This window comes from Tachysurus fulvidraco, chromosome 1, assembly GCF_022655615.1.
Source record: "Tachysurus fulvidraco isolate hzauxx_2018 chromosome 1, HZAU_PFXX_2.0, whole genome shotgun sequence".
In the NCBI taxonomy this organism is placed as follows: domain Eukaryota; kingdom Metazoa; phylum Chordata; class Actinopteri; order Siluriformes; family Bagridae; genus Tachysurus; species Tachysurus fulvidraco.
In genome coordinates this window covers 29,874,336-29,899,847 of record NC_062518.1, presented here as the reverse complement: position 1 = coordinate 29,899,847, position 25,512 = coordinate 29,874,336, and the positions used below count along the sequence as shown (strand labels likewise).

At 39.0% G+C, this 25,512-nt stretch overlaps 2 protein-coding genes across 3 annotated transcripts; one reads left to right on the top strand and one right to left on the bottom strand.

Moving 5' to 3' along the window:
- Positions 1-240: 240 nt before the first annotated feature.
- zdhhc21 (zinc finger DHHC-type palmitoyltransferase 21) lies at positions 241-14,920 on the bottom strand. 2 transcript variants are annotated; one of them, XM_047817833.1, is made up of 9 exons: positions 14,830-14,920; positions 13,940-14,002; positions 13,302-13,542; positions 11,311-11,409; positions 8,899-9,010; positions 7,497-7,635; positions 5,135-5,251; positions 2,672-2,715; positions 241-2,482 (listed from the first exon to the last, which is right to left on the bottom strand). In XM_047817833.1, the coding sequence occupies exons 3-9, from the start codon at positions 13,453-13,455 to the stop codon at positions 2,353-2,355; spliced, it is 795 nt and encodes a 264-aa protein (XP_047673789.1). In that variant the 5' UTR covers positions 13,456-13,542; positions 13,940-14,002; positions 14,830-14,920; the 3' UTR covers positions 241-2,352. The 2 variants fall into 2 exon arrangements, with proteins under 2 accessions (XP_047673789.1, XP_047673791.1); XM_047817835.1 differs by having other exon boundaries at positions 13,302-13,501.
- Positions 14,921-16,925: 2,005 nt separating this feature from the next.
- On the top strand, positions 16,926-21,541 carry LOC113657329 (zinc finger protein 16-like). Its single transcript, XM_027169015.2, has 3 exons — positions 16,926-17,678; positions 18,408-18,806; positions 20,024-21,541. The coding sequence occupies exons 1-3, from the start codon at positions 17,177-17,179 to the stop codon at positions 20,605-20,607; spliced, it is 1,485 nt and encodes a 494-aa protein (XP_027024816.2). The 5' UTR covers positions 16,926-17,176; the 3' UTR covers positions 20,608-21,541.
- The last annotated feature ends 3,971 nt before the right edge of the window (positions 21,542-25,512 follow it).

The following is a 25,512-nucleotide window of genomic DNA, read 5'->3' as shown; positions in this document are numbered from 1 at the left end:
CCTTGTGTGATCATGAAGAACAAAATAAACATGATTCGCATACACCCACTCACACACATATAATACATTAAGAGATGTACTATAAGCATATTGATATAGCATTATTACAGTTCTTAAGAGAAATTCTTGTTCTGGCTGCATAATTTCTATTGCATTAAATCTATTTGTGACTTGTTCCATCGTTACAAATGTTGTTAACCGTTATGCTACGTTCACACACAGCAACTTGCAGAGACAAAGTGAATGGCATGGTGATCATTTATTTTCAATGACAGCTGCAGATGTCCGGCAGCACGCGATCGCTGGTGACTAGATGTAAATGTGTCCATTAATGAAATTGAGAAATGGTGAACTTTATGAGTTTTCTGAGATGAGAACTTTATGCAAATACTTGGTGCATTGAATACCGATGGGAGTGAAGACAACAGAGAGGACGTGATCAGTGGAGATGATCACACACTGCTTCTCTTTCATCTCGTATATGACACGTATACTTTCGTACAGAAATGATCTCTCCATACGGACATCATCACCGTATGTGTGAACAGGGCTTTATACTTATCTGAAGCTCTTTGCAGTGATACCCATGTTGTTGATCTATTCCAAACATGAGCATGGCTGTAAGCATGTACAAGTTTGTGTGCTCAGTTCAGTGCTGACCACAAACTGTGCTTTCAACTTTTAGACCATATTCAAAATAAATTAAGACATTTATTTAGACATAAGGCAACGGTACCATTTAAAAGTGAGAACATCATCCTACGATGGAGAGCTTCCAATTAGACCATTTGCGTTGACCTTTTCATTTGTAGAGAAACTAACAAAATCACAGAGTTTACAATCAAATTTCATTACCATCAGCTCCATAATTATTGGGACCCTTATATAAATTAAGATCACTCCTGACAATTATTATTTGGTGAAATCTCCGGCTAGAACGGAGACACGTAGAGGGATGCTGAACATTCCTCCTGACTAACTAACTAACTAATCCTAACCTTAATTTTTTTGTCGCTTATGTTAAATGTTCTTAGATTTCCCCAAACCTTTTATTCTCTGGAAAAATGAGAAATGACCAAAGTAGACTATTAACGTGAATAAATTTTACAATGCGTAATTAATGTGGATATTTTTTTGACCTTAGAGGAAAAGCAAGTACTTTCATTTTACTTAATTTGTGCATAACGTTTATTCTATACAATATTGTTTGCCCATTATCTTGAGGGAATGGTCAATAAATGTGGAGCTGATTGCATCGATTTTCATCAAAGTATGCAGTTGGCCGTTTTTCTGTACCAGGAGCATCTTGGCACAATGGAATGAAAACAAGCAGACATAAGGAGGCACTTCACATAAGACAATTCACAAAACAAATAAAAGCAAAAATATATATATATACTTTCTAGTACAAACGTTCCCTTCTTAAAGCTGTACATGTGGAGTGTGTATATATCTGTAATATAGATTTATATAGTAGTGTTACTACAAAGCAATGGTGCATTTGTTCAAACCTTGGTCAGTTTTGGTCACAGGCTTTATATGAAAAAAATAAAAATAAAAATAAAAAATAAAATAAAATGAACAAAAAACACAAATAATAAAAGCGTAACATTCTTTAAAAATGATTAGGATAACTCTTTCCCATACACACCATGTACGATTTTATATCATTTGGCAAAATATATATACAAATGACATAAATTCTCTGACATATTCCAAAAGGCACAAATCATGTGATAAAATAAGTACGAGGCAAACCTGTGACAGAACGGAACGCATCTTTGTGCTGCCACCTGATCAGTATTCAAGTTGAGGATTCAGTGATGTGGTACATAATGCATGGCTAAGTGTTTGTGAGCAGAGTTAGTGTTGAGGTTGTCTTCAGCTCTTGCCAGAGGTCATGGCTCACCTCTAGAGCCATCAGCCACCCACCCCAATAAGCCAGAGATAAAAACCTCTCAGACTAAGCTGCACCCTGCCAATCAATGAGTCACGGAGTGTTTCCCTGGAAACAACAAACCCTTTTAATTCGGTCGTACCCTGATGTTCCCTAACATTGTAAAATCACACATTCGCATGCCATACAAAAAACAGACAAAGAAAAAAAAAAAAAAACACTCCACACTACCAAAATAAAAAGTGTACTCTAATAATACCATGTGACAAGAGCTTGGCCGTGGAATAAAGTGGAATCACGTCCACATGTGGTCAAGTTCATTAACAGAGCAAAACCTGAAGACGACTGCAGTTTTGGTACCTGGGAAGTGTTAGGCCACAGTGAAGCGACAGAGTGGAGAAGAGTAGGAGTGTAAAGTAGAAAGGCTCACGTCCTCAACCCCAGCCTCTGCTTTGCTACACATGAAAGTGGGAGGAGGAATGCGGGTATAGTGGCCGTCTGCTTCGGAACGGCAGGAACCACAGGAGCTTCCAGTGCGTGCCAAACACCTCAGCCAACGACTGCTGCCATGACCGATGAGCGCCGCTGCGAGCCAGGCGTAAATGCACTTCATTAAAGTGGAATATCTCAAACTAGAATATCTTTTAATACAGTATTGCAATAAGAGCCAATGAGTATTTATCCCCCCAAAATCCTGCCCTATCCGCTTGATTTGCTCGGATTTGTTTATCATTTTCCAAATAACACCTTGAAGTTAAAAACTGGATCACTTACATCTGTTCTGAGGAGTGAGACATTTTCTCTATAGTGGTTGTGTCCTGAAACAAGAAAAAAAAGAAGAGGATGGACATAAATATTACACAGCAATTTAATCGCTCGGACATATAAAGGGGAGCGGGTATTGTGAAATCATCAATTTGGAGAAGTTTCTAGAAGGAGATGCAAGTTTATGTCGCAGACCTCTTTCTCGTCGTTCCCACGCTAAGAATGAAAGACTCTACAGCGTGCACAAAGACAAAAGAGAGACAGTGAAGCTGTCAGCAATGAGAAGCCCCTGGTGCCCTCTTCACCTTGCCAAGTTGGCAGGGCCAAGAGGGGCATCTGCATGTGGACAATACGCTGCATGCGTCAGCTTACTAAACTCACCCCCTGCACACCAGGTGAGGGGGCGAGACGACCCGAATAAGGGACAAAAAAAAAAAGAGACACTGCAGCCGATTATGTAAATGAGGTGCGCCGAGCTCTACCACTGAGGGACCTATTTACTGAAGTGTGACTGATAGCTAATCCAGAAAAAAAAATTTAATTCACATCGATCCATACATTCATAATCAAAAATACACTTTTTAACATTAACATGGCTAAAAACATCAATTCTTAACAACGTCATGCACACAGGTCTGGGTTAAGTCCTTGGACAAGACGTTAACTCAGCACTAACAAATGGTATCCAATTATGACCTCGGTATAGATGGGTGAAAAGCTTGGGTGAAAAACTAGGGATCAGCAGTCAAAAGTGTAATCAATGGCACAAGCAACTGGCCAGCCGAGTCTAATAATACCCCTTATTAGACAATGTTGGGGTCAGAGGGTGGAACCCATTTGTTGTTGGCGTGTGCCTATCATCATGAGTTGTTCACTGTTATAGCGTTATAGCCTTTGTATAAAAAACACTCAAAAGATTAGAAAATCCGAATCAAGCTAAAGATCTGCTGCCAACAAGTGTACTCAAGGATATCCGGAGAAGTAGGAAACTATTTGACGTGTTAATGTGATAATAACAGTGTGAAAGAGCCACTTCTCCTGGAGGCCCTGCTTGAATCTCATCAGGTTTCGTTCTCAATCCATCCTGACCACAAATATGTAACGCTCTGTGAGGCATATCATATGGATGGTTAGAGGTGTAGCATTAGGAAAGCAGGACCTGTAACCTTTCTAATCAAAACAAATGACACACCAGTAAAGAAAAAAAAAGCCCCATAAGAATGTCTTAACAATTCTGCACCAGGAAGCGTGCAAAGCTTTAGGCACAGCCTCTTCTCTGCTTAATTGTCTGGATCCTTTAGAATTTCAAAGCTTCCGTAGGGACAAACAGCAGCAAAAGCCCACTGGATGCATGGCGTATTTCAAGCTCCTTAATTCTAGAAGGAGGATCTTAGCAGCTTGTCATTTTTTTCTTTTTAGAAATCAGAAGGTAAATTAGGAGCTGCTGAAGTTCAAATACTTTTCCTTTCGTGGATAGTATTCTTTAAATGTATCTACACTGATAATCACACATAATAGGGTCTGTAACTGTATATGTGTTTGTAGTTCATTGTTTTCTGTACTAACAAAATAAAGATTTTAACTACGCCGCTCCAGCATCTTCATGTTGTATATTAATTTTCTCAAAAGGTCATTGCTTCTCCTCTCCAAGCAGCATCACTCAGATCAAAATATTGTGATTTGTACCCATAAGAAAATGGGAATATATAAATGTAGGAATGTCATCCTAATGCCATTCAAGATTTCAAGTGTTTGTCAAGAGCTTCGATAAACTGATAAAAAAAAGAACAAGTGGTAAAGCTCCAGACTGAAGTGGAAGTAATGCTAAACTAGACAAAGCTAGATTATCAGTACTCTTTGTCAAAGTACATGGTCTTTTCTTCTGAATTTAACCAGGTCACACCCTAATCCTCTTTTCTCACATGAAGCTGTCAATCAAAGGATCACGGTCGAATGTGATTAGCATTCTGCCCCATCGCACTTCTCAATCCTTGTTCAATCAACTGAGAAGGCACAGATTTTTATGCATGCTTTTTAAAGCTCTTCTAAGCCAACTTTGGGTAAATTTGTGGGCGAGAATCTTCACAGACAGCCAGAGCCGTTAGGACGTGTGCAAGTCTGGCAACCACAGGCAGTGTAGCTGTGAATGTGTGTGAGCACGGTGCCCTACAATGGACTGGCATCCCATTCAGGGTGTAATCCTGCCTTGTACACAGTGGTCCCGGGTCCCAGGATCCGCCATGACCCTGACCAGGATAAAGTGTTCACTGAAATTGATGAATGAATGAATGAATGAATGAATGAATGAATGATTGAATGAATGAATGACAAAGTCAAGTAACAATCATCACTGACAGATGGTGCAAATTAAATAATAAAATTAGTATTCAAAAAAAAAGTTTTAATTTTTTTTTTTCTTTTTTAAAGTTGATTGTACATGGGAAAAGAGAAAGTAGATCAAGACTGACTCACAGAAAGGATTCCTGTGATCTGTGAATAGAATAGACTGCTCATTCCTCCGAACATAATCAATCCCATGAAGCAGGACACACGCAAGAGCGCCAGCTCATGACGCACCATAAATAACTCCTGAGAAAGAAAGAAAGAAAGAAAGAAAGAAACAAAAAAAATGTATCAGCATGAACAAAATATCACACGCATGCAACCATCCCTAATTTCGTTTCCGACACGTCAATTCACACACGTAGACTTAAACAAAAATGGCATTTCCACGGGGCTCATTAGGAGCAGCTGCTGTTCCTAACAGTGATTCAATGCTTCATGTTCATTTGACTGGCTTGAGGCTCTCTGTGCCTGTATCACTCCAAACACGCATCCCATATTCAGCATATTCCACACAGCACCAAAAAAAGTCCAGCTTTCCCAGAGATAATGCCTCTATCTCTCCTGCACAGGCCTCTGTGTGCATACACCCCGCCTCACACTTCTCAGCTGGGTTCGTTTACCTACACACAATGTGGCAAAACAAAAACAGGAAATGAGATACAGGCCAGCGACTGCTGCCAAGGAGATGGCTCAGTTGTTTCAGCGGTCATTGTGCATGCATTGATTAATCTCAGTGAGAATGAGTGGAAATTCATTGAACTAACTGTTTATGCAGAGTGACCACTAAAGACAGAAATGGCATTGGATCATTCCAGGCACTTTGTTACGCATCATATTTAAGATTAGACGGAATTTACATACAAGTTAAGCCCGTTTGATTACGCAGCTTTTCCTGTAGATGTGCTCAAGGTGATCTGTCTGAAATTGCAACATCATGCTGATACGATATGTTTACGTCCCAACATGTACTGCATGTTTATGACCTAAAGTTCAAATCCCAACAATACCGCCGCCATCTGGGGCTGAGGTAATATTTGAGCATATGTGAGCTCAGTTATAGCTGTTGTATAATAGTGAAGACCTAACTGATGTGTAGGAGCTGGCCAAGACTATAATGGGGAAAATGACTGCGCATATTGATTTTCTAAATTAAAGGTGAAACCTCGATGCACATTTCTATCTGAAGCTGGAGGAAAAACTTTAGAAAAGGCTTTAGAAAACACTCAAACAAGTACAGCTTTTTTAATCAGGGGAGAAAAAGTCAACGTTTATAAAAAAAATACTGCTACACTGTCAAAAACACACTGACTTATAGGAGGCACAGAGAGCATAAGTGACACCACAAGAGCAGAGTATAGTAGCACACTTACCACTTTATCGTATTATTATACTTTATATTATACTAATAAGTGCCCTTGTCTGTCCTAAAAATATAAAGAGCCAAATAACATCTAATATGCACCCTGTACACAAAATTTATATGCCTTAGATCACCGTGGATTAAACCTACATGCTTGTGCCACATTAGAACCAAAGTGAACAAAAAATAAAAAATTTTTACATTCATTTACATTTTTTATACACCATAACTTAATTTCTAGATGAAAAAGAAAGAAAAAAAAACATGATTCATCTGAGCAGTCCACCTTCTTCCACTGTTCTATGGACCTTTTTTTGATGCTCACATGCCCATTGTAGGAGGACTAACCCGTGATGAGCATGCAGACTGGCCTACAGCTACGCAGCCCCAGACAAAGCAAGCTGTGATGCACTTGTGTTTTCTGACATCTTTCCATCATAGCCAGCATTAACTTTTTCAGCAATCAGTGTTATAGTAACTCTTCTGAGAAATCAAGCCTTGCTGCCCATGGACCACGAACCACTGCATACCATTCAACACTCCACAAGACCTGCTGTTTTGGAGATGCTCTGTCCAAGTTGTCCAGCCATCATAATTTGACCCTTGTCAAAGTCACGCAGATCCTTACGCTTGTCCATTTTTCTTGCTTCCATCACAACTGCTTAACTGTTAGGTGTTTAACTGCTGTCTAATATATCCCACCCCATTAAAGATGCTACTTGCAACAACATAGTCAATGTAATTTACTTCACCCGTTCTTTGTTTTGTCTGATTGGTTTATCCCCCTTTTTTTTACGAGTGTTTGCCCGTAGCTAAAAGTTAGAAGTAGTCATACCTTAAACTAAATAAACACTTTTTAAACTAAATGAAAGATTTTTTCTTTAAATGTTACAACTTATTTTACGATGTTACGGAAATTATATACAATTCCACTTATAAAGGTTCAGATCCTTACGGCAGAATTTTTTTGTCTGAAACCGCAACATCATGCTGATGCTGCTGATACTATATGTTTACATCCCAACATGTCCTGTATGCTCAGTAGAGCATCGACCAGAATGTTCGAATGCAAAGTTTAACCCGGACAATGCCCTGACAATAAATGAAATTTGATCCGAAGCCTCGTACCTTGTCCACTGAGACTAAAGGCTGGAAGTAGTAGTACTGGCAGAAGTCCAATACGAGTGTGTAGAGACTCAGGACCTGAGTGTAGAAACACAGCTGTAGAAAGAGCCAGTGGTTATCTTCCCCAACACAGTTATTAATCCTGCAAAGACAGACAGACAGACAGACGGGTAAAAAAGATATAAGGATTACATTATATCTTCACATGCAAAACATACGCCAGAAGTCAAATAAAATATTCTAAAGAAGGAGAGATACAGTAAGCATGGAAAATAATGGTAAGAGAGGGGAAAAAACAACTCTGGATAGAGAAGCCAAGTAGAAGCTTAATTCAGATAGTGGTAAAAAGATATGGGCACTTTTTTCTGCCCTTTCTCTCTCTGGGCCATTACAGGCGATGACAGCAAGTCACGATTTGCTGAATCCAGACAGACTGAGGCCTTCTTCATTTGTACTGTACCACTCTGCTCTGGGCTAGCAGTCACACGCTCCCCTGGTCATCCGATATCTCCTTCCCTTCATTTTACCTTTCTATAGAAGCCTTATTAACTTTATACACACACACCCACACGGCCTACCAGGAACACAAGGTCTTTTAAGGTAACACACTCAGTCTAGGGCAAAGGGTCAAATTCAGAAGACCATTATTTCTTACTGTGTTGAGCTTTACATGCTTATTCTGTCTCCCATACAGTATCTACCTCAGGTCATTAAAGTTACTGATTCATAGACACAGTAAAGGTCAGGTTGTATTAAAATGTTTTTATAAAGGAAGGTGAGGTGGTTATATTAAAAATAAAAGTGGTGGTCATGTTGTAGAAGTCCATGTTTAAGAAATTTTTTTTTGCTCTCAGTGCAAATCTTACTCAGCCATCAGATTAAGCTGACAAGGTGGGGCAGAGCATTTGAGAGCACCTTCCTCTTGTCCAATCAAGCCCAGATTTACTCACCTCAGTACTACATGGAGGTTATAAGCTTGATTACCAAAACATCTACATTCTGTGTTTAATTGTTAAGCTTAAACATTACTTACAAGTTCATTTTTGGAGTAATCAATGAATCAGGGTAAGGATTGCTTTTCACAGGTTAGATGAACAGATGCTCTGTTATGACTAACTTCTCTAATAGAACATAAACTAACTTGTATTTCACAAATAACCCAGAATCCAAAATCTCTAAATCATGTGCGTGTTCCTGAAAAGTTTAGTGTTCCACCCAATAGAACACCTGATCCGCTTACTGGCTGATTATAAAGGGCTTCAGAGTCAGAAAGTGGTGTTATAAAAAGAATAAAAAGCCACATAGAAAAACATTTTTGCTCAGAAAATTCACCTGAACTAAGTATATATTATATATATAATATGCATTTTATGCCTTTCACTAAGACAGAAAGACGTGTTCTTACCAAGGACAATGGTGGTCCATGCGGCGAACGCAGTGTCCACAGCGGCTGCAGTGGTGTGACCTCTTTGGCCTCATAAGGTTGCATTTATTGCACAACTCCCATTGTTCACGTTCTACAACGAATCACCAAAAGAGAACTCACAAATATTCCATCCGAGACATTTATTAATAAAAACAATGTAGTTAAAGCTAATGTTTCTATGTAGTACCATTTAGTTAAAGTACTGTATTACCCCCTCCAAAAAAAGAAAGAAAGAAAGAAATCAGAGAAAATCATTAAGCATTTCCTTTTCAGCTTCTGTGTAAATATGTAATCATTCCAAATAATTATGGATGGTTCAAAAAAAGAGAAAATGCACACACAACCTCATTCTACTTCTGATTGGAGCCAGACATGTGTATAGACAAATCTTTCAGCAATATGCATATGACTTATGTCTAACAGTGAGGGACCTCTAATCAGTGCTGTGCACAATGCACACATATTCTTACACTGTGCATCAACCTGCATTCATCTAACAAATTTATTCATCCATACATCCTGTAGTCTATCCCTAGTTACTTGGGGCACACCCTGGACACGGTGCCAACCCATAACACACACACAACCATTCACACACTACAGACAATTCAGAGATCCAATCAGCCTACAAAGCATCTGGACTGGGAGTGGAAACCTGAGTACACAGAGGAAGCCCCGAGGCACTGGGACAACATATACACTCCACACATACATATACACACACACACACACACACACACACACACACACACACACAATGTGGAAATTAAACCCCAAGAGGTGTGAGGCAAACAAGATCAATGCAGTGCCATTTTTCAAAACTTCCAAATTTTATTGATCTAGTTATTACCTATAACCTAACATAACCTTATCCGGTCAGCTTGTTTGCCATTACAACCAGAGGCCATGTGCTACTATCAAATATATTCACTTTCGCCAAAAGGCTGACTGAGGCTGAATTTGCTTAGCACTCTGCAGATAAGGTGATGATCTCCTCTGTGATACTATTAGAGCCCTCACAAACCTTCTCCCTCAAGCAATCTGGCAACCCATAGTGCATTATCCACGTAACAGTAGGATGTTTTATATAGCTGTAAAATCTGGAAAAGGTTCCTTTGTACTAAAATGCAAGTTAGTATGGAAATCTTTATGTCTCCAAGTGCAGAGTGTGGTTTGAAAGTAAAGATGGCCTTTATGTCACTACTCCGGTCAAAGTGTTATGACAGCTGGTCAAGTCTTTAAGGTAAAAAAACAGAGAAACAGCGACCTCTGCTGGTGTGTGAGTAATATTCCATAAATGGCCAAATCCAAACATGTCTGTATGTCTCTTCGTCCTTATAAAAATCAAAAAGAAAATGGATTAAAACACAAATGAGTAATCTGCTTTAGATATTAGGAATGTGAATGAAATGAAGGAAAAAAAAAACAACTCAAGTAGAGGACGATATGATGAAGTGAGTGGTACATAATTAACCTGCATGCTGTGTTTCTAACATGTTTAAACTTGACTCTTTTTGCAATGTGGATATTTACAGAAGTATGACAATTAAATTACAAACAAAATTATTCAAAAGGAAATTACAGTGGCCTACAATAATGATGTTTACAAACAGAAATAAATACAAACAAAAATATTCAATGACAATAGTGTTTAAAAATTGGTTAAACACAGACAGACAGAGACAGAGAGAGACAGACAGACAGTCTGGCAGGCAGACAGACAGACAAAGACAGACAGACAGAAAACAGTGTATTATGGGTGTGTTATCAAAAGAACATTTTGTTACTGGTTTGGGGTTCAATGAAACATTGACTAACTGACAATAAATGAATTAACAGACAATGCCTTTGGAGCACAAAAATGATCGTCTTATTTGCTCAGAAAGCATTAGGTGCTCAAAAACTTCACATCATGCACCATTTTTGTAATATCATTGGCCAAAGCCCACAAATTTGACCACCACTTTTCCCTGCTGCCTTTTCAAATGCAGATTCTTCTAAATAATCGAATAAGAATTAGACTGTCGTTACCTCCTAATCATTACCTTTAGATGAATACCATGATTTATGGCTACTGCTGGTGATGTAAGGTTAGTCATAAATGGCTTAAAAGCTCGTTGTTATTTAACAAAGGAAAAGAAACATTTATGAAACGTCTCAACACTTTTAATATATGTTCAGCCACTGGAAAGTCTTCAAGACAGAGGACTTTGCTTTTGTCTAAAGTTACACATTGTCTTATTGACATCCACAACTGTACAAGTCACTATAAATGGTTTAAAAGTTAAAAAATTGTATAACACAACTGTATAGTATATAACAGATATATACATTTTGATGTTTTAAAATATTTAAAAGAACATTTTATGATGCCATTAGTTAGTTAATTACCTGTTAAGGGGATTTTGGGGTTTTGATCGAGTCGTCCTGGATCTGCGGTGGATGCCCTTAACAATGCAGTCGCACATAAGAGTGATGCTAGGTAGTAACCTTTGAACAGATACACGGAGAGATAGATGTAATACAGAAAATGCTAATACATATGAAACACATTCAGTGTGCATAGACAAAACTCAGCTAATTTCCAAGCCTTTCATAAGATATGCTTTGGTGTGGAATATCAGGATAAACATCTCTGCAGTTCTGTCACCTACCAGGTCAATACATGCGCAAAAATACCAGGTAAGGTGAAAGCTTTGCATAGTTGCAAAAAAAACAAAACACGCCTGAAAAACCTGTCTGATAACGGTCTGATAAGATCAAAGACACCATACTTCTCATTTTCTGCCCTTGGTATGGCTGGGTCCAACAAAAAGAGTGTGTGTTTTGTCACGTATCTAGGAACAGGTTTTGTTCACCTCATGAACTAAAATCTTTCAACTCTGAATGAAAAGACGAACAAATGAAGCCACACTTCTCTTCTGTAAGCAGTGAACAGATCACTATATAATATGATATGCTAGTATACCTCATGATTCCTATCATGGTATCTGGTTAAATTCCCATATAAGATACAGCAAACTGGATTTGAGACAGAAACAGTGGCTGAGGTTTAAAGGTATAATCAGTGACTTTGGTGGAAAATAACTTCATCCAGCAGTTTTGGAGCCAATCTTTAGCATCCAGACGGTAAATACATTCACACGCTGCCTAGGCTAAAACACCTGAATGTCAGTAGATGAAAAGAACAGAGGTTTTCATACTCTGATCTGTTAGATCCACTCGATTTGATTTGTCTCTGGATTATATAGCCTGGCATAGCCAAGAATGTATTTAATTGCACCTGCTAGAATATGAGGGAAAGAAATATTACCAGAATGCTGTCAGGGGTCATTAGCTATGTTTTGGACCTTAAGCAACTGAACAATTGGTTAATAAGTTGTTTCTGATGCAAGCTTTGATGCACCATACATGATGGTAAGATTTAGTCAGAAACCACAAGCAGACAAACATGTCAGTGGAATCACAGCATGATTTCCGTCCTCAGCACAGGACGGAAAACAGCAACAAGCCTTGCAAACAGAAAAGACCATCTTACAAAAACCAGCTGAATTCTTTGAGTACATATAAGGAAGTAGATGCAGCAACACGATGTGAATATAAAGGAACTTCTTATGGTGCAAAGCACCGCAGAAACATACTGTAAGAGGATGAATGGCTGCATGTGGATTGATGAAATATCAACCGACTGACTAAAATATCACATCAGCTTGGTATCATATCAACCTAAAATTGATATTTACGTGCGTGTGTGTTAAAAATGAACATGACAGATTTTATTTTAACTCACCCATAATTCAAGTAATCAGAAATATTGGAACATGTGAGAAACTGGTGTTTCTTGTTGCACAGGTTAGTCTGTTAGACTTATTGTTAACATTCAGTAGCTTTGAATATCTAGTGTTGGCCCCTAGCCCTTGATTTTACCCATGAGGACAACAAGGATAAGCCAGCATAAAGATCGTAGAGCTGTATTTAGGAGAAAAGCAAGCCATTTTGAAGCTGATAAAAAAATCAATCTGAGCCATTGTTATAGAGCTACAGATTCAAACACCGGGAGAAAAACTGATCTAGCTAATCTTCTTCATTTCATTGTTCATCTTTTAAGCTCAAACCCAAATAACTTCAGTCAGTCAGTCAGTCAGTCAAATAAACAAATAAATAAATATTCAGTCCAATACAAAGCTGAAGAAGCTGTATGTATGAGAAGTCATATATGACTCATATATGAATCATATATGAATCATATATGACCCACCACCTAAATTGATCATTCATATTCAGTGTTTTCTGCCATTGCCATTACTTCCAGGCAGCAGTATCATGCTACCAATGTTAACATCAGATTCTAAACGCAAGCCATATTAATCACTGCAACTCACAGACAACTACTGCTCCAGGTATATGTCCTTCAGCATAGTGTGGAAGCAGCACCAGTTTGGGGATGAGGACGGTGTTGTAGAACCAGATGAACAGCACCGTGCTGATGCAGAACCAGCCCATGGGGTCCACCACAAAGTGCAGACGCAGCTTCATCCTTCTTCATAACACGACAGGCCCGAGGAAAGACGAGAATCTCCGACTGCTTGACAGGGACTCGACGTCAGATCAATTGTAGGCACGCTAGAGTACGATTTAAACGGAACTTAAATATCGATTCAGGGTGAAGCTGGATATAAAGAACACGTCACCCAAACACAAAGAAATCTTTAGGTAGTTAGAGGTTGGAGTAATAAACAGAAGCATAGAGCCATATGAAGTTGAAGTCTATTTGCTTCAGCATGAACAAATTTCTGGAACATAGGGTTTATCTGTATTAAATCAAGGAAAAGAAACGCAGAGGTCAAAGACTGCTTAAACACCTAAGTCTCGAAGACTCAGAGCCATGCAGCCTCTCCTTCCTATCAATCATATATACGTAAAAGCACTTAAGACAGAGTTACAATATGTCAAAATCACCTTCAGTAGGAGGTGAGCAATAAACTGTAGGGTTTTTGTAAATGATTAGCCTCACAAGTACCTCGTTTTGCGTGTGTTATTGTGGAGAGAGAAGCAGCAGTACACCCCTCCCAGCCATAGACAACTAAAAGGAAAAGCATATTGAACATGTAACATATCACAAGTCACTTTAAAGCTACAAAAGTAAAACAGGTAATGAATTCTTCACACATAAAACTAAGCGGATTAATAAACCAATATGTCTCGAGTGTAACCACTACTCTTTTTATACATTTGTTTTTGTATATACTGTATAATATATTATGTCTTTATTCTTTTTATATATTTTTGCTGCTGTAACAGAGAAATTTCCCCATTGTGGGACGAATAAAGGTATATTTTATCTTATCTTAAACAAGACATTACATACACATTGTGAACTATATACTGTATATATCTAATAATAATCTTGAATTATATTAATTCTTTATATTATTCCTTATGTTTACCTTCTGTTCTATGTTCATGTTCTGTAATGCTGTTTTGTGACAATGTCTATTGTAAAAAAGCGCTATACAAATAAACTTGAATTGAACATTTAAATCATTTCTGTCATCCTAATAAACCACCAAAGACGAGAACATCCTTCAGACCCTAATACGTAGATAAGCAGCTAATATAAGACTAAAGAAGGTTAATTTCTGGTTTAATATGGGAACATATTATATTTATATTTAACAGATATTTCCCTTATAACATCGCTTCCGGTAGCAGGTTCACCTATTCGATGCTAGCTGCGCGTGCGGTGTCGATTAGCTAACGATAAACTATATATTATTGTGAATTATGTATAATAATAATTTATTATATTCATAAGCAGGGTGTAGAAACGGAATACGGCGTGGAATTGGGCATTTTAAAGCCACAGGAAAGCTTTTTTTTTTTAAATAAGGAGGAAGAATTGATACTTACAGATTGACAGGTTCTTGCTAAATTACCACAAAAGTCAAAGGCAGTGTTTAGAGGTGTTTCCTAGATACTACGGTGGCCGCGAAGGTTTAGGAAGGCGAAGCAGGAAAATAATCCAATCAGATTCTTCTTAATCTATTTTAAGAAACTAATTATAAATCGTTTCAGATCTCCTCCTTTATAAATAGAAAGGAAAATGTGATTGTAAAGGAAATGAGTAGGTTTGGGTTTTTAGTAATAGAATTTCCTCCTATTCACATTTGTTTTGATAATTTGTGGATACTGTAATTGCAAACTGTATCCTGAAATTAAAAAGTCTTGCAAACTCAAACAGACATTTATATGAGCTTAATAAAGTAATAATACTGATTAAAAATAAATAAATAAATAAATAAATAAATAAATATTTTAAATGCCATTCTGTTTAATAAAAGTTTGCATTATTTTGACAATTGTTCACAATTTCATGCAATGACAGAATATCCAGTCTTTGCTGGTCAGAAGTTTAATACAGCATATAACTTCATCTGTCCCTGTCACTTGTTTAGTGGTTATGTATTTTCTTTATGGCTTAGTGAATTTGCATTGGCCTCTGCAGCATTCATTTATTGTGTGTGAGACTGGTTCTATATGCAAAAAGCTTGGCCAGTTTCCACTATGTGAGTGTACAGCCTGCAGTCAGAGATGGTACAGGCTTAAAGCATTCCCATGAACAGTAACATCAAATTTCTCTGATTTTCTATGATGACATTGCAAGAACACCTACCAGTTGGTCTGGTTTGTGATTAGGTGCTGTGAGCATTTAATAATCCGGCAACAAAAGTAAATGAAAAATTAAATTTACTTTTACTTAAGTCTTGTAAAATGAACAGATCACTCATTGGGCACACATATGTGCCTCACCCTAATCACTGGAAAAATGTATACAATATATAGTATATATTGTGGTTATGATGCTTGCCTCACACTTATGGGGTTTGCTGGGGGTAGGGGGATTGGATCCTCTCCCTGTGTTTTAAGGGTTTCCACCTCCAGTCCAAAGATAATGTGTGGAAATCTAATAAGCATCTCTGATTTGTCCTTACTATGAATTATAGTGTGTGCATAAGAATGGTCTAGATTATCCCATACCTGTGCTCTGAGTCCCCTAGGATAGGCTCCAGGTATCCCATGGCCATGTGTAGAATAATCAGTGCAGAATATTAATGGATGGAATGGTTGGTGTATGAAAGTACTACAGGTAGCAGCAATGGCAGTATTATTCTCCCTCACTCACTCATTTTCTACCGCTTATCTGAACCGGGGAGCCTGTGCCTATCTCAGGCATCATCGGGCATCAAGGCAGGATACACCCTGGACGGAGTGCCAACCCATCGCAGAGCACACACACTCTCATTCACTCACACAATCACACACTACGAACAATTTTCCAGAGATGCCAATCAACCTACCATGCATGTCTTTGGACGAGGGGAGGAAACCGGAGTACCCGGAGGAAACCCCCAAGGCACGGGGAGAACATGCAAACTCCACACACACAAGCCGGTGGCGGGAATCGAACCGAATCGAATAAAATTTGGTGTGGGTGTGTGTGTGTGTGTGTGTCTACCTTAAGTTTGTACCTCTGAACATAACTAGTAAAATGTATGTAATGTGAAAGGGACATGCTGGCTCTGTGATGTACTGAAACAAATGTAGTAAGAGTCAATGGGTTAACCAGCTAATATAAGGCTAAGAAGATTAAACTGGTGTTCCATCATGCCCTATATCTCACTTTATAAGCTGTGGATCTACCATGACCCTAATGGACAAAACGGTTATTGAAGCTGAATAAATAAATAAATAAATAAATAAATAAATAAATAAATAAATAAATAAATGGGTGGATGGATGGATGGATAAAAGAATGAATGAATGGATATATGGATAAATGAATGAAGGAATGAATGAATGGATGGATGGAAAAATAAATAAATAAATAAATGGATTGATGGATGGATGGATGGATGGATGAAGGAAGGAAGGAAGGAAGGAAGGAAGGAAGGAATGAGAGTTTTCTCAAAAGAGTAATTTGTTGGTCTGGGTTACTTGGGTATTATTGAAACGCACTGTGGACTTTTATTTTGAAATGCAACTCTCCTTGGTGTATTTCTAATCCAGTGTCTGACTGACTTCACACTATTTACACTGGCTGGATGAGTGTTGTCTAGCTGTCTGTGGCTTTTCATCCCGGAACAAGGCGTCAGCGGTACTAAGGGAAGTTTATCGAGGCCACAGTGTTGAGACGCAGCGTGTCGGACAAACTATAGCGTGTTCCTGTAGCTGGAGAAGGCTGTGTGTGGACCGGACGATGCAGACGCGTCGCTGCTTGTCGGCGCTGGCGGTTAGCGGCGAGGTGTCGCTTTCTTTCCAGGACGAGCTCGCTGCCACCATTCACAGAGCCTTCGAGGTGGCAGTAGAGATCGCGGTGGTGGAGGTCAGTAAGTTAGTGAGCCAGGCGCTGGGCGATGTGCGGGATCAGATGCAGGAGACATTGAGGGAAAACACGTTCCTCAAAACGCGCCTGCAGTCCGCTGAGCTCGAGCTGGACACCGTGAGGAAAGGCAGAAAGAGCAAAAGCGATGATGATCAGCCTCAAAGCGCTTCCTGTCCCCAGACCAAGTGTGAGAGCAGATCCACGCTGAAAGCGACCAACAGTCCGACAGCTCAGGAGGCTGAGAAGATGTGCAGATATGACAGCGGCTCTGAGCGTCAGGACGAGTCTTTCTGTGAAATCCGTGAGGATGGAAGTGTTCGCTCACGTGACTTGGGCTCAGCATCCTCATCAGTGCAGTGCTGCGATCAAAAGTCAGGTAATCAATCAATCAATCAATCAATCAATCAGTGGTCATGACAACACGGTCCATAACCCTTAGACAAGGCTTTGCTTCTCCAATTCTAAAGCATCAAATCTTAAAAAAAAAATCCTATCCTGCTTATTATTAGTGTTACAGGTGTTTTGCTTAATTCCTTGAAGTATTAGGAACCACTGAGCAGGTCAAGGTTACAGGTTAATGTGTTGAAATAGTGCTCACATGGTTGTTAGTTCAAATCTCTGGTCCATCAAGCTGCCGCTGCTGAGCACTGGAGCGAGGGCTTTAACGCTCAATTGCTCATTTATATAAAATAAGTAATGTAAGTCATTCTGTCAAGGGCATATGATAAATGCTGTGAATGTAATTATGCGCCTTTTGTTTTGCACCGATGAGGAATCTGATATTCTGCAAATGCAAGCTTAACGACGTGAGTATGTGAGGATGCTCGCTTGCATACACCGTTCACCTTTTTTTGCCACACAACACTGTGCCACTGTGTCTGGTGAACTTATAGAAGCACTAACATGTAACGCTTGGTCTTTAGTTTTCAGTCTGCAGTGAGAGATGTCATGTTTGCTGTTTGTAATTGATTCGGAATGTATGAGAATGTTGCGTCTGACCTGTGGAAATATCCATGCTTATGTTGTGAGGAACGGTATATTGACTGTTTGTGTTGCTATAATGATTTGAATGATAATCAAGCCTGTTATCATGTTGCGTTTACAGGTCCAACACATGAATCTCTTATACCAGAGAATCAACAGATGGCCCAACACAGCCAAGATATACACAGTGATCAGAATCCACCATCTGTTGAGCAGCCAGTCTGCAAGAAAGAGGAGAACCTAGAACCACAGCTGGATGATGTTTCTGGTGAAGATGATGGGAATGATGAGACTCATCTGGACGAAGATGACGACGATGATGACGACGACGATGACGACGACGACGACGATGATGACATTAGACCAAGCTGTAGCTTTAACTCAGAGCATGATGAAGAGTTTGAGCCAGACAGACTTTCTCTGGTTCAGTCTAAACTGTTGGAGGACTGGAGACCTGACCCAGAGGCACCACAGAGCAATCAGAAGGAGAATGCAAATGCTGGACCCAGCCGTATTCTTGGTAAGAAGACGTTATCCTGTCTTAGTTCATCTCGCACTGCTTCGGTTTGGACTGCTGTGTTTTTTAAGAGCTTTTATCGTACAATATCTCCACATGAAAGGTCGATAACAGCTCTAGAACATTTCGAACATGAAAAGTGAACAGTTATCGTAATATTATGTTCAGTGTCTAATGTCCGAGCAAGAGTTTTCAAAGATATCATTTCATCAAAGTTGTATTGAGAGTAGATTACATGAACAAACCTTCAGAGATGTATAATTAAAGAAAAGCTTTTAAAAGAACAGCTTCACACCTGGGCTCTTATTGCTACGTATCTGAGCAGCTCCAGTTGTTCTACTGAATGTTTGAAAATCGCTGCTATTAATATAATGTGTGCATTCACACTTTTGAAATGATGATGTGAGCTTGATGATACTGTGGTCTGGACGTGTGAATTGTTGCAAGCTAAATATGTCAGTAGGACATTGCATGCAGATGATGGGCTTTGTTGCAGGACTTGTACAGATACGGGTGGTTGGACGTCCGGGGGTGTTTGGTAATATCACTTTCTGCAAATTGTTGGCTAGAAGTGACACAAAGCACAAACCATGAAGAAGCACAAACTGACTTTCCTTCTGGTTTATGTCCTAAACAGCAGTTTTGTGCACATGTGGCATTAGTTATTAGTTATCTATTCAGTCAGTTTCTCTTCAATTCTTATAACAAAGTGAAGGCATTGCTCGTTTTCATTTAAGTAGCTTTTATAAAGATTTGTATTGAGATAGTAGCAGAGTTTATTACTAGCAGAGGTAATGTTTCCTGTTTGTTGGTTAGAGCCAGGTTTCTCTCTTGGTGACACTTTTACACAGAAAACTTATAGCTTGGTCTTTATTATGGGGAAAGCTGCAAATGAGTTATACCCATTTTTAGAAGTCTTGAATTAGGTAGTAGCATATGAACAGTCTTTAATTTAAGAAGTGTTTTGTATTAGGTGGTTATTTTAGCAATACTGTATCTTCATCTTCTCTAGACTGGATATCTTAAATATCTTCATCTTCTCTGGACAGAATATGTAAATTGTTGTACCTAGTAGATTGTCCCTGTTCCTTCACGTAGTTTGATTTCAGCAGGGTCCAAGTTTGTATTTACTCTTACTGCACTGGACAGGATTAAAAACGGTTACTGAGGTTATGATAAGATATGATATCTGAACCAGAATTGTGTTTTCTCATCTATAGATACTCCAGGCATGATCTCCGCCCCTGTCGGTGGTAATCCCGGCTTTTCAGCCTCCTTCGATGCTCTCTACCAATCAGTAGCCAGAACTCACCTTGTCCATACTGCTCCTCCAAACGACGATGTCCAGATGAGGACAAATGTCCCGACCAGGGTTCACCAGTGCAAAATCTGCGGCCACTCATTTAGTCGGGCAAGTGATCTTCGCAGACATCATAGTCACCGGCACAGAGTGAGGGCGGCTAACCCGGCTAAAACAGGAAGTGAGGGGAGACCCGTCAAACAGCAGCTGTTTCCTCCAGGCTGTAGCCCATATCACTGCAACGAATGTGGACGGGACTTCAACCGCATGGAAAACTTAAAGACACACTTGCGCATACACACCGGAGAACGTCCGTACTCCTGTTCTGTATGCGGGGTGCGGTTCCGGCACTCAGGGGCACTCACACGCCACTTCCGTATCCACACGGGTGAAAAGCCGTACGTTTGCGGGCAGTGCGGGAAACGTTTCCGGAACTGCGGCGGCCTGCGCTTCCACCAGAAATCCCACACTACAGATAGACACATGGTTTTGAATTGTGTTTGAAGAAGCTGGATTGTGTTTGGTGTGATTTGTATAGTTGTAAGATTTAGGGCTGGCCAGTATGACCTCAAATCAGCATCTTAATCATTTTCAACCATTACCTCAATGACTATATAAAAAAATAGGATTTTTTTAAAAAACACATCCAAAATGTCAGTTTTTTTTTTAAGTAGGTCATCTTACATTAAAGATTTGCAGAAAGGTGTTGAAGTATTAAAACTGGAAAATTGTGAGGGCTTTTTTGTGAAGAGTTCAAACAAGTATTTGTTCTGTTGTAGCTGTGGGATCTGTAGGGTGTAACGGCGTTTGTGTGAAGTCTATTCATATCGAGAGCATTAACAAATGCGTGGTAGAAACGGCTGTGTCATATTGTACAACATGTATGTGTTTTAAATGAGTCGCTCTTGGTCGCTTTGCTGGCTGAATTGTTCTTCAAACAGTTTACATCTAGTATATATTTAAACCCAAATCGCTAACATTGCAGTGTTTAGTGATTATATGACTGTTCATGTTTGAAGGGTGGATTTTACTGGGTTTTGTAGGTATGCTTAAAAAAAATCATGAGGTAAAACCCAGTAACATAATGTTTTTGAGACAAAAGACTAGTTTGTGTTCATGCCTTATGTAAAACTGTATGTACTCATACTAACAAATAGTTGGTATGTTTGGAAAATGTGCATATAATTCGATAGAAATCTCTTTTAATTTTCTCTTTTAAGCATACACATTTATAAGCTTCTACTTTGCTTCCCTGCCAATATTATATTTTTTCTTTTTTCTCATTTTTCTTTTCTTCTTCTTTTTTTTTTTTTTTTTATTATATATATAAAGGAGCCTGGGTGCACTATAGGTGATGACAACAATAAAATGTGCAAACAGGGCATGGATTTCAACACAAACTCTGTTCAATAAATATAAAAAGAACGCTTGAAATATTTCTGAGAATATAGTTTGGGTTTTCCACAGATGAAGGTTTATTCAGAGGGATAGAAGGACATGTGATCTTAGGTAATTTTGCATTTGCATGCGGAGTCATAGTCTGGTATTTTATTTAAAATAATTTTATATACAGTACAGACCATAAGTTTGGACACACCTTCTCATTCAAAGAGTTTTCTTTATTTTCATGACTATGAAAATTGTAGATTCACACTGAAGGCATTAAAACTATGAATTAACACATGTGGAATTATATACGTACATAACAAAAAAGTGTGAAACGACTGAAAATGTCATATTCTAGGTTCTTCAAAATAGCCACCTTTTGCTTTGATTACTGCTTTGCACACTCTTGGCATTCTCTTGATGAGCTTCAAGAGGTAGTCACCTGAAATGGTCTTCCAACAGTCTTGAAGGAGTTCCCTGAGATGCTTAGCACGTTTGCCTTCACTCTGCGGTCCAGCTCACCCCAAACCATCTCGATTGGGTTCAGGTCCGGTGACTGTGGAGGCCAGGTCATCTGCTGCAGCACCCCATCACTCTCCTTTATGGTCAAATAGCCCTTACACAGCCTGGAGGTGTGTTTGGGGTCATTGTCCTGTTGAAAAGGTGGTGTGTCCAAACTTTTGGAAGGTGTGTCCTAACTTTTGGTATGTACTGTATATGTACAGCGATCAGGCATAACGTTATAACCATATTATGAAGAAGGCGTTGCTTTGAGCAATGTTCTGCAGGGAAATTTTGGGTCCTGCCATCCATGTGGATAATACTTTGACACGTATCACCTACCTACTGTAAGCATTGTTGCAGAACGTGGAAACAGTATTCCCTGATGGCTTTGGTCTCTTTCAGCAGGATAATGTGCCCTGCCCCAAAGTAAAAATGGGTCAGGAATGGTTTGAGGAGCACAACAAGAAGTCTGAGGTGTTGACTTTGCTCAAATTCTCCAATCGAGCATCTGTGGGATGTGCTGAACAAACAAGTCTGATCCATATAGGCCCCAGCTTGCAACTTACAGGACTTAAAGGATCTGCTGCTAACATTATGGTGCCAGATATCAAAGCACACTTTCAGGGGGCCATGACTTTATGGATCAGGGCTGTTTTGTCTGCAAAAAGGGGACCAACACAATATTAGGAAGGTGGTCATAATGTTAGGCCTGTACGGTGTAAATGGAGTTTGATGAACATCTCTGTCTAGATGTAATCTATACAATTCTATGCAGTCGTGTGCTTCCAGTTTTGTGGTAACAGAACCACATAAAAGGGTGTGATGGTCAGATCATCCAAGTGGATGTTTTCACCACGATGCATTCATTTAAAACTGCATTTTAGGATAATTTTGAGAGACAAATAGTGAAAAAATATGTTAAGAAATATGTTGAAGTGTTAAATATCACCGGAATTTGCTTTAACCAATTATCAGTATGTTCTTAAACAAAGAAAAAAAGCAGATGTGTGAATGTAAATTACAAGGACTGTGACATTTCCTTTTGTTTCGGTGTCTCACACTTCTATATTGAATGTATGCTTCATATAACCAGGGACGTTCGTTAACTAAAACAATAATGCAGAAGAAAAATAAAGCTGAAGGTTGTTCTAGCTCCACTTACTTGCTAAGCTGCTTGGAATAAGTTCGTTTGAAGGTTAACAAAATGCCTGTAGTATGTAAAAGCCTTTTGTAACGTTCAGACATCTGTACAGACATCAGATGATGCTGGAGTTAGAACTTCCTCCAGTGGCATCATCATCATCGGTTAGACTTAGTTTAGATATGACTGAATTTCAAGAACAACCACAAGATTATTTTCAGAAAAGCACCGAGACAAACATGTGCCTTTTTCACAGCAGGCCTCTAAATGACCACAGTGTAACTGAAATTCTGTTTTCTTACTCTATAGGATTTTATATTAATTGAAACAAGCAACCGAGGCGTTTCATCAGTATAAAAAATGTAAATCTAATAACGGAAATTGTTATATTTGTCATTATATGTATATTCATATTTACTCAAATTGTATCATAACCTTACTTTTTTTTAAACATCGGTCTGAGATTTGCAGGTTTGATGAAACAACATTATTCGTTCATGTATTTTTTCACCTCTCATGTTTTGTGATGTGTCTTTTGTGGGTACCCTACATAAATGTGTTTGCCGGATTACTCTCACACGATAGCGAGCTAGTGAGCAAATCCGGTGTGTAAATAGTAGCTTACGATTACTAATTCTTTTAAATAAATTCAGTCAATTGTGAAAAAAGACACACAAAGATAAAGTCAGTTGCTCGGCTAAATTAAAAAATGACTAAACTTCTGTCTCAAAGGCTAATAACTGGATGCTAAATGAGTAATCTTGCTTGTGCAGATGTTCTTGTGGTGTCACACCCTGGCTGTGGCCGAAAGCAGTGTCTCAGCCGAGGAAAGACCTTCTCTTATCTAAGCTATTAATTATGAGGAACTGTGAAGAGATCTGTTAGATGGTGTCCACTTCAACACTGGGCTCATGTTTAAAATGAATGTACTTTGAATTCAAAATGACGCGCTAGTGTTTTTGGATTAAACTGTAGACTGGATACGTGTTTAGAGAACATGACAAATGTATGCAGTGGTGTCAATCGTTAAAGTTCACACATTACTGTATATTACACATGAAGCACATCGAATTCTTTATATCTTATCTTTTCTTCCAAGAAACGATAAGATATAGAGCTACAGAAATATTTCTGTCGGCTTTGTGTAGCATTAAAGTGAGAAATTGACCCCTGCTGATGTAGGCACAAGAACAAGTATGAAGGTTTAATAGCAAATGACACCCCAACACACACACACACACACACACACACACACTTCTGTGAACACATCTCTTCACACAGCACTCATCTCCATCTCTGAGGTTCTACTGTGCGAAAATCACATGTAATTAATTCAGACATGAGCTACTACATACAAGTGCACAGTAAATGTAACAGCTATAGCATCACATCATGGGTTCTTTGGATAGGTAAAGATCTTTACCTGGAACTGTCAGACATTAAAGCTTTAAAGGTTTCTTCAGATGGGCAAGAAAATGAACATAAAAGCATAAACTGGAGTGTTTTAAATCTGTTCCAGATGCTTATTCAGACGATCAGTGCAGCTTCAACTTGCCATGTCCAGCGACTGCACTACGAATACTCTCACTCTCACTCATTTTCTACCACGTATCCAAACTTCTCGGGTCACGGGGAGCCTGTGCCTTTCTCAGGCGTCATCGAGCATCAAGGCAGGATACACCCTGGACGGAGTGCCAACCCATCGCAGGGCACACACACTCTCATTCACTCACACACTCACACACTATGGACAATTTTCCAGAGATGCCAATCAACCTACCATGCATGTCTTTGGACTGGGGGAGGAAACCGGAGTACCCGGAGGAAACCCCTGAGGCACGGGGAGAACATGCAAACTCCACACACAATTGAACCCCGACCCTGGCGGTGTGAGGCGAACATCCTAACCACTAAGCCACCATGCCCCCCTACGAATACTCACGTTCATAAAATATTATGAAATTAGTCATTAATGAAAGACTTTGTTTACAGGAAATTCAAACTACCAGACCTAAATCATCGCTGTTCTAAATCATATGTGATGCCATTTTTAAATAATCAGATTGATCTTGACTTACTCAGTAACGTTTATTTTCAGATGTACCTCAGCTGTGAGGATAAGAACATATCAAAGTCAAGGTCTGGGCTACCGTTCATCATTCATAAATGACTCTAAACACTGATTAAAAAAAAAAAGAAAAAAAAACATATCTTTAATCTGCACTATATAATTGCATGTGAAATTGAATTCTGATGATTTTCTGAAAACAAATAAAGTCATATGTCTGAAGATTCGCGGCCGTCAAGGTGCAGTCATGTGAGCTGGATTTCTGTCTTCTAAAGTCAAGTGAACTCAAGAAGCTTTTATTGTCGTTTCA

What these genes read in the sequence shown, in the direction of transcription:
- zdhhc21 (XM_047817833.1), bottom strand. Translation starts at nt 13,455, where the DNA reads ATGAAGCTGCGTCTGCACTTTGTGGTGGACCCCATGGGCTGGTTCTGC. An exon ending in ATGGACCACCATTGTCCTTG is followed by an intron (nt 7,636 to 8,898) that starts GTAAGAACACGT and finishes CTGTCTTTGCAG; the next exon opens with GATTAATAACTGTGTTGGGG. An exon ending in CTTTAGTCTCAGTGGACAAG is followed by an intron (nt 5,252 to 7,496) that starts GTACGAGGCTTC and finishes TTTCTTTCTCAG; the next exon opens with GAGTTATTTATGGTGCGTCA.
- LOC113657329 (XM_027169015.2), top strand. Translation starts at nt 17,177, where the DNA reads ATGCAGACGCGTCGCTGCTTGTCGGCGCTGGCGGTTAGCGGCGAGGTG. An exon ending in GTGCTGCGATCAAAAGTCAG is followed by an intron (nt 17,679 to 18,407) that starts GTAATCAATCAA and finishes TTGCGTTTACAG; the next exon opens with GTCCAACACATGAATCTCTT. An exon ending in TGGACCCAGCCGTATTCTTG is followed by an intron (nt 18,807 to 20,023) that starts GTAAGAAGACGT and finishes TCTCATCTATAG; the next exon opens with ATACTCCAGGCATGATCTCC.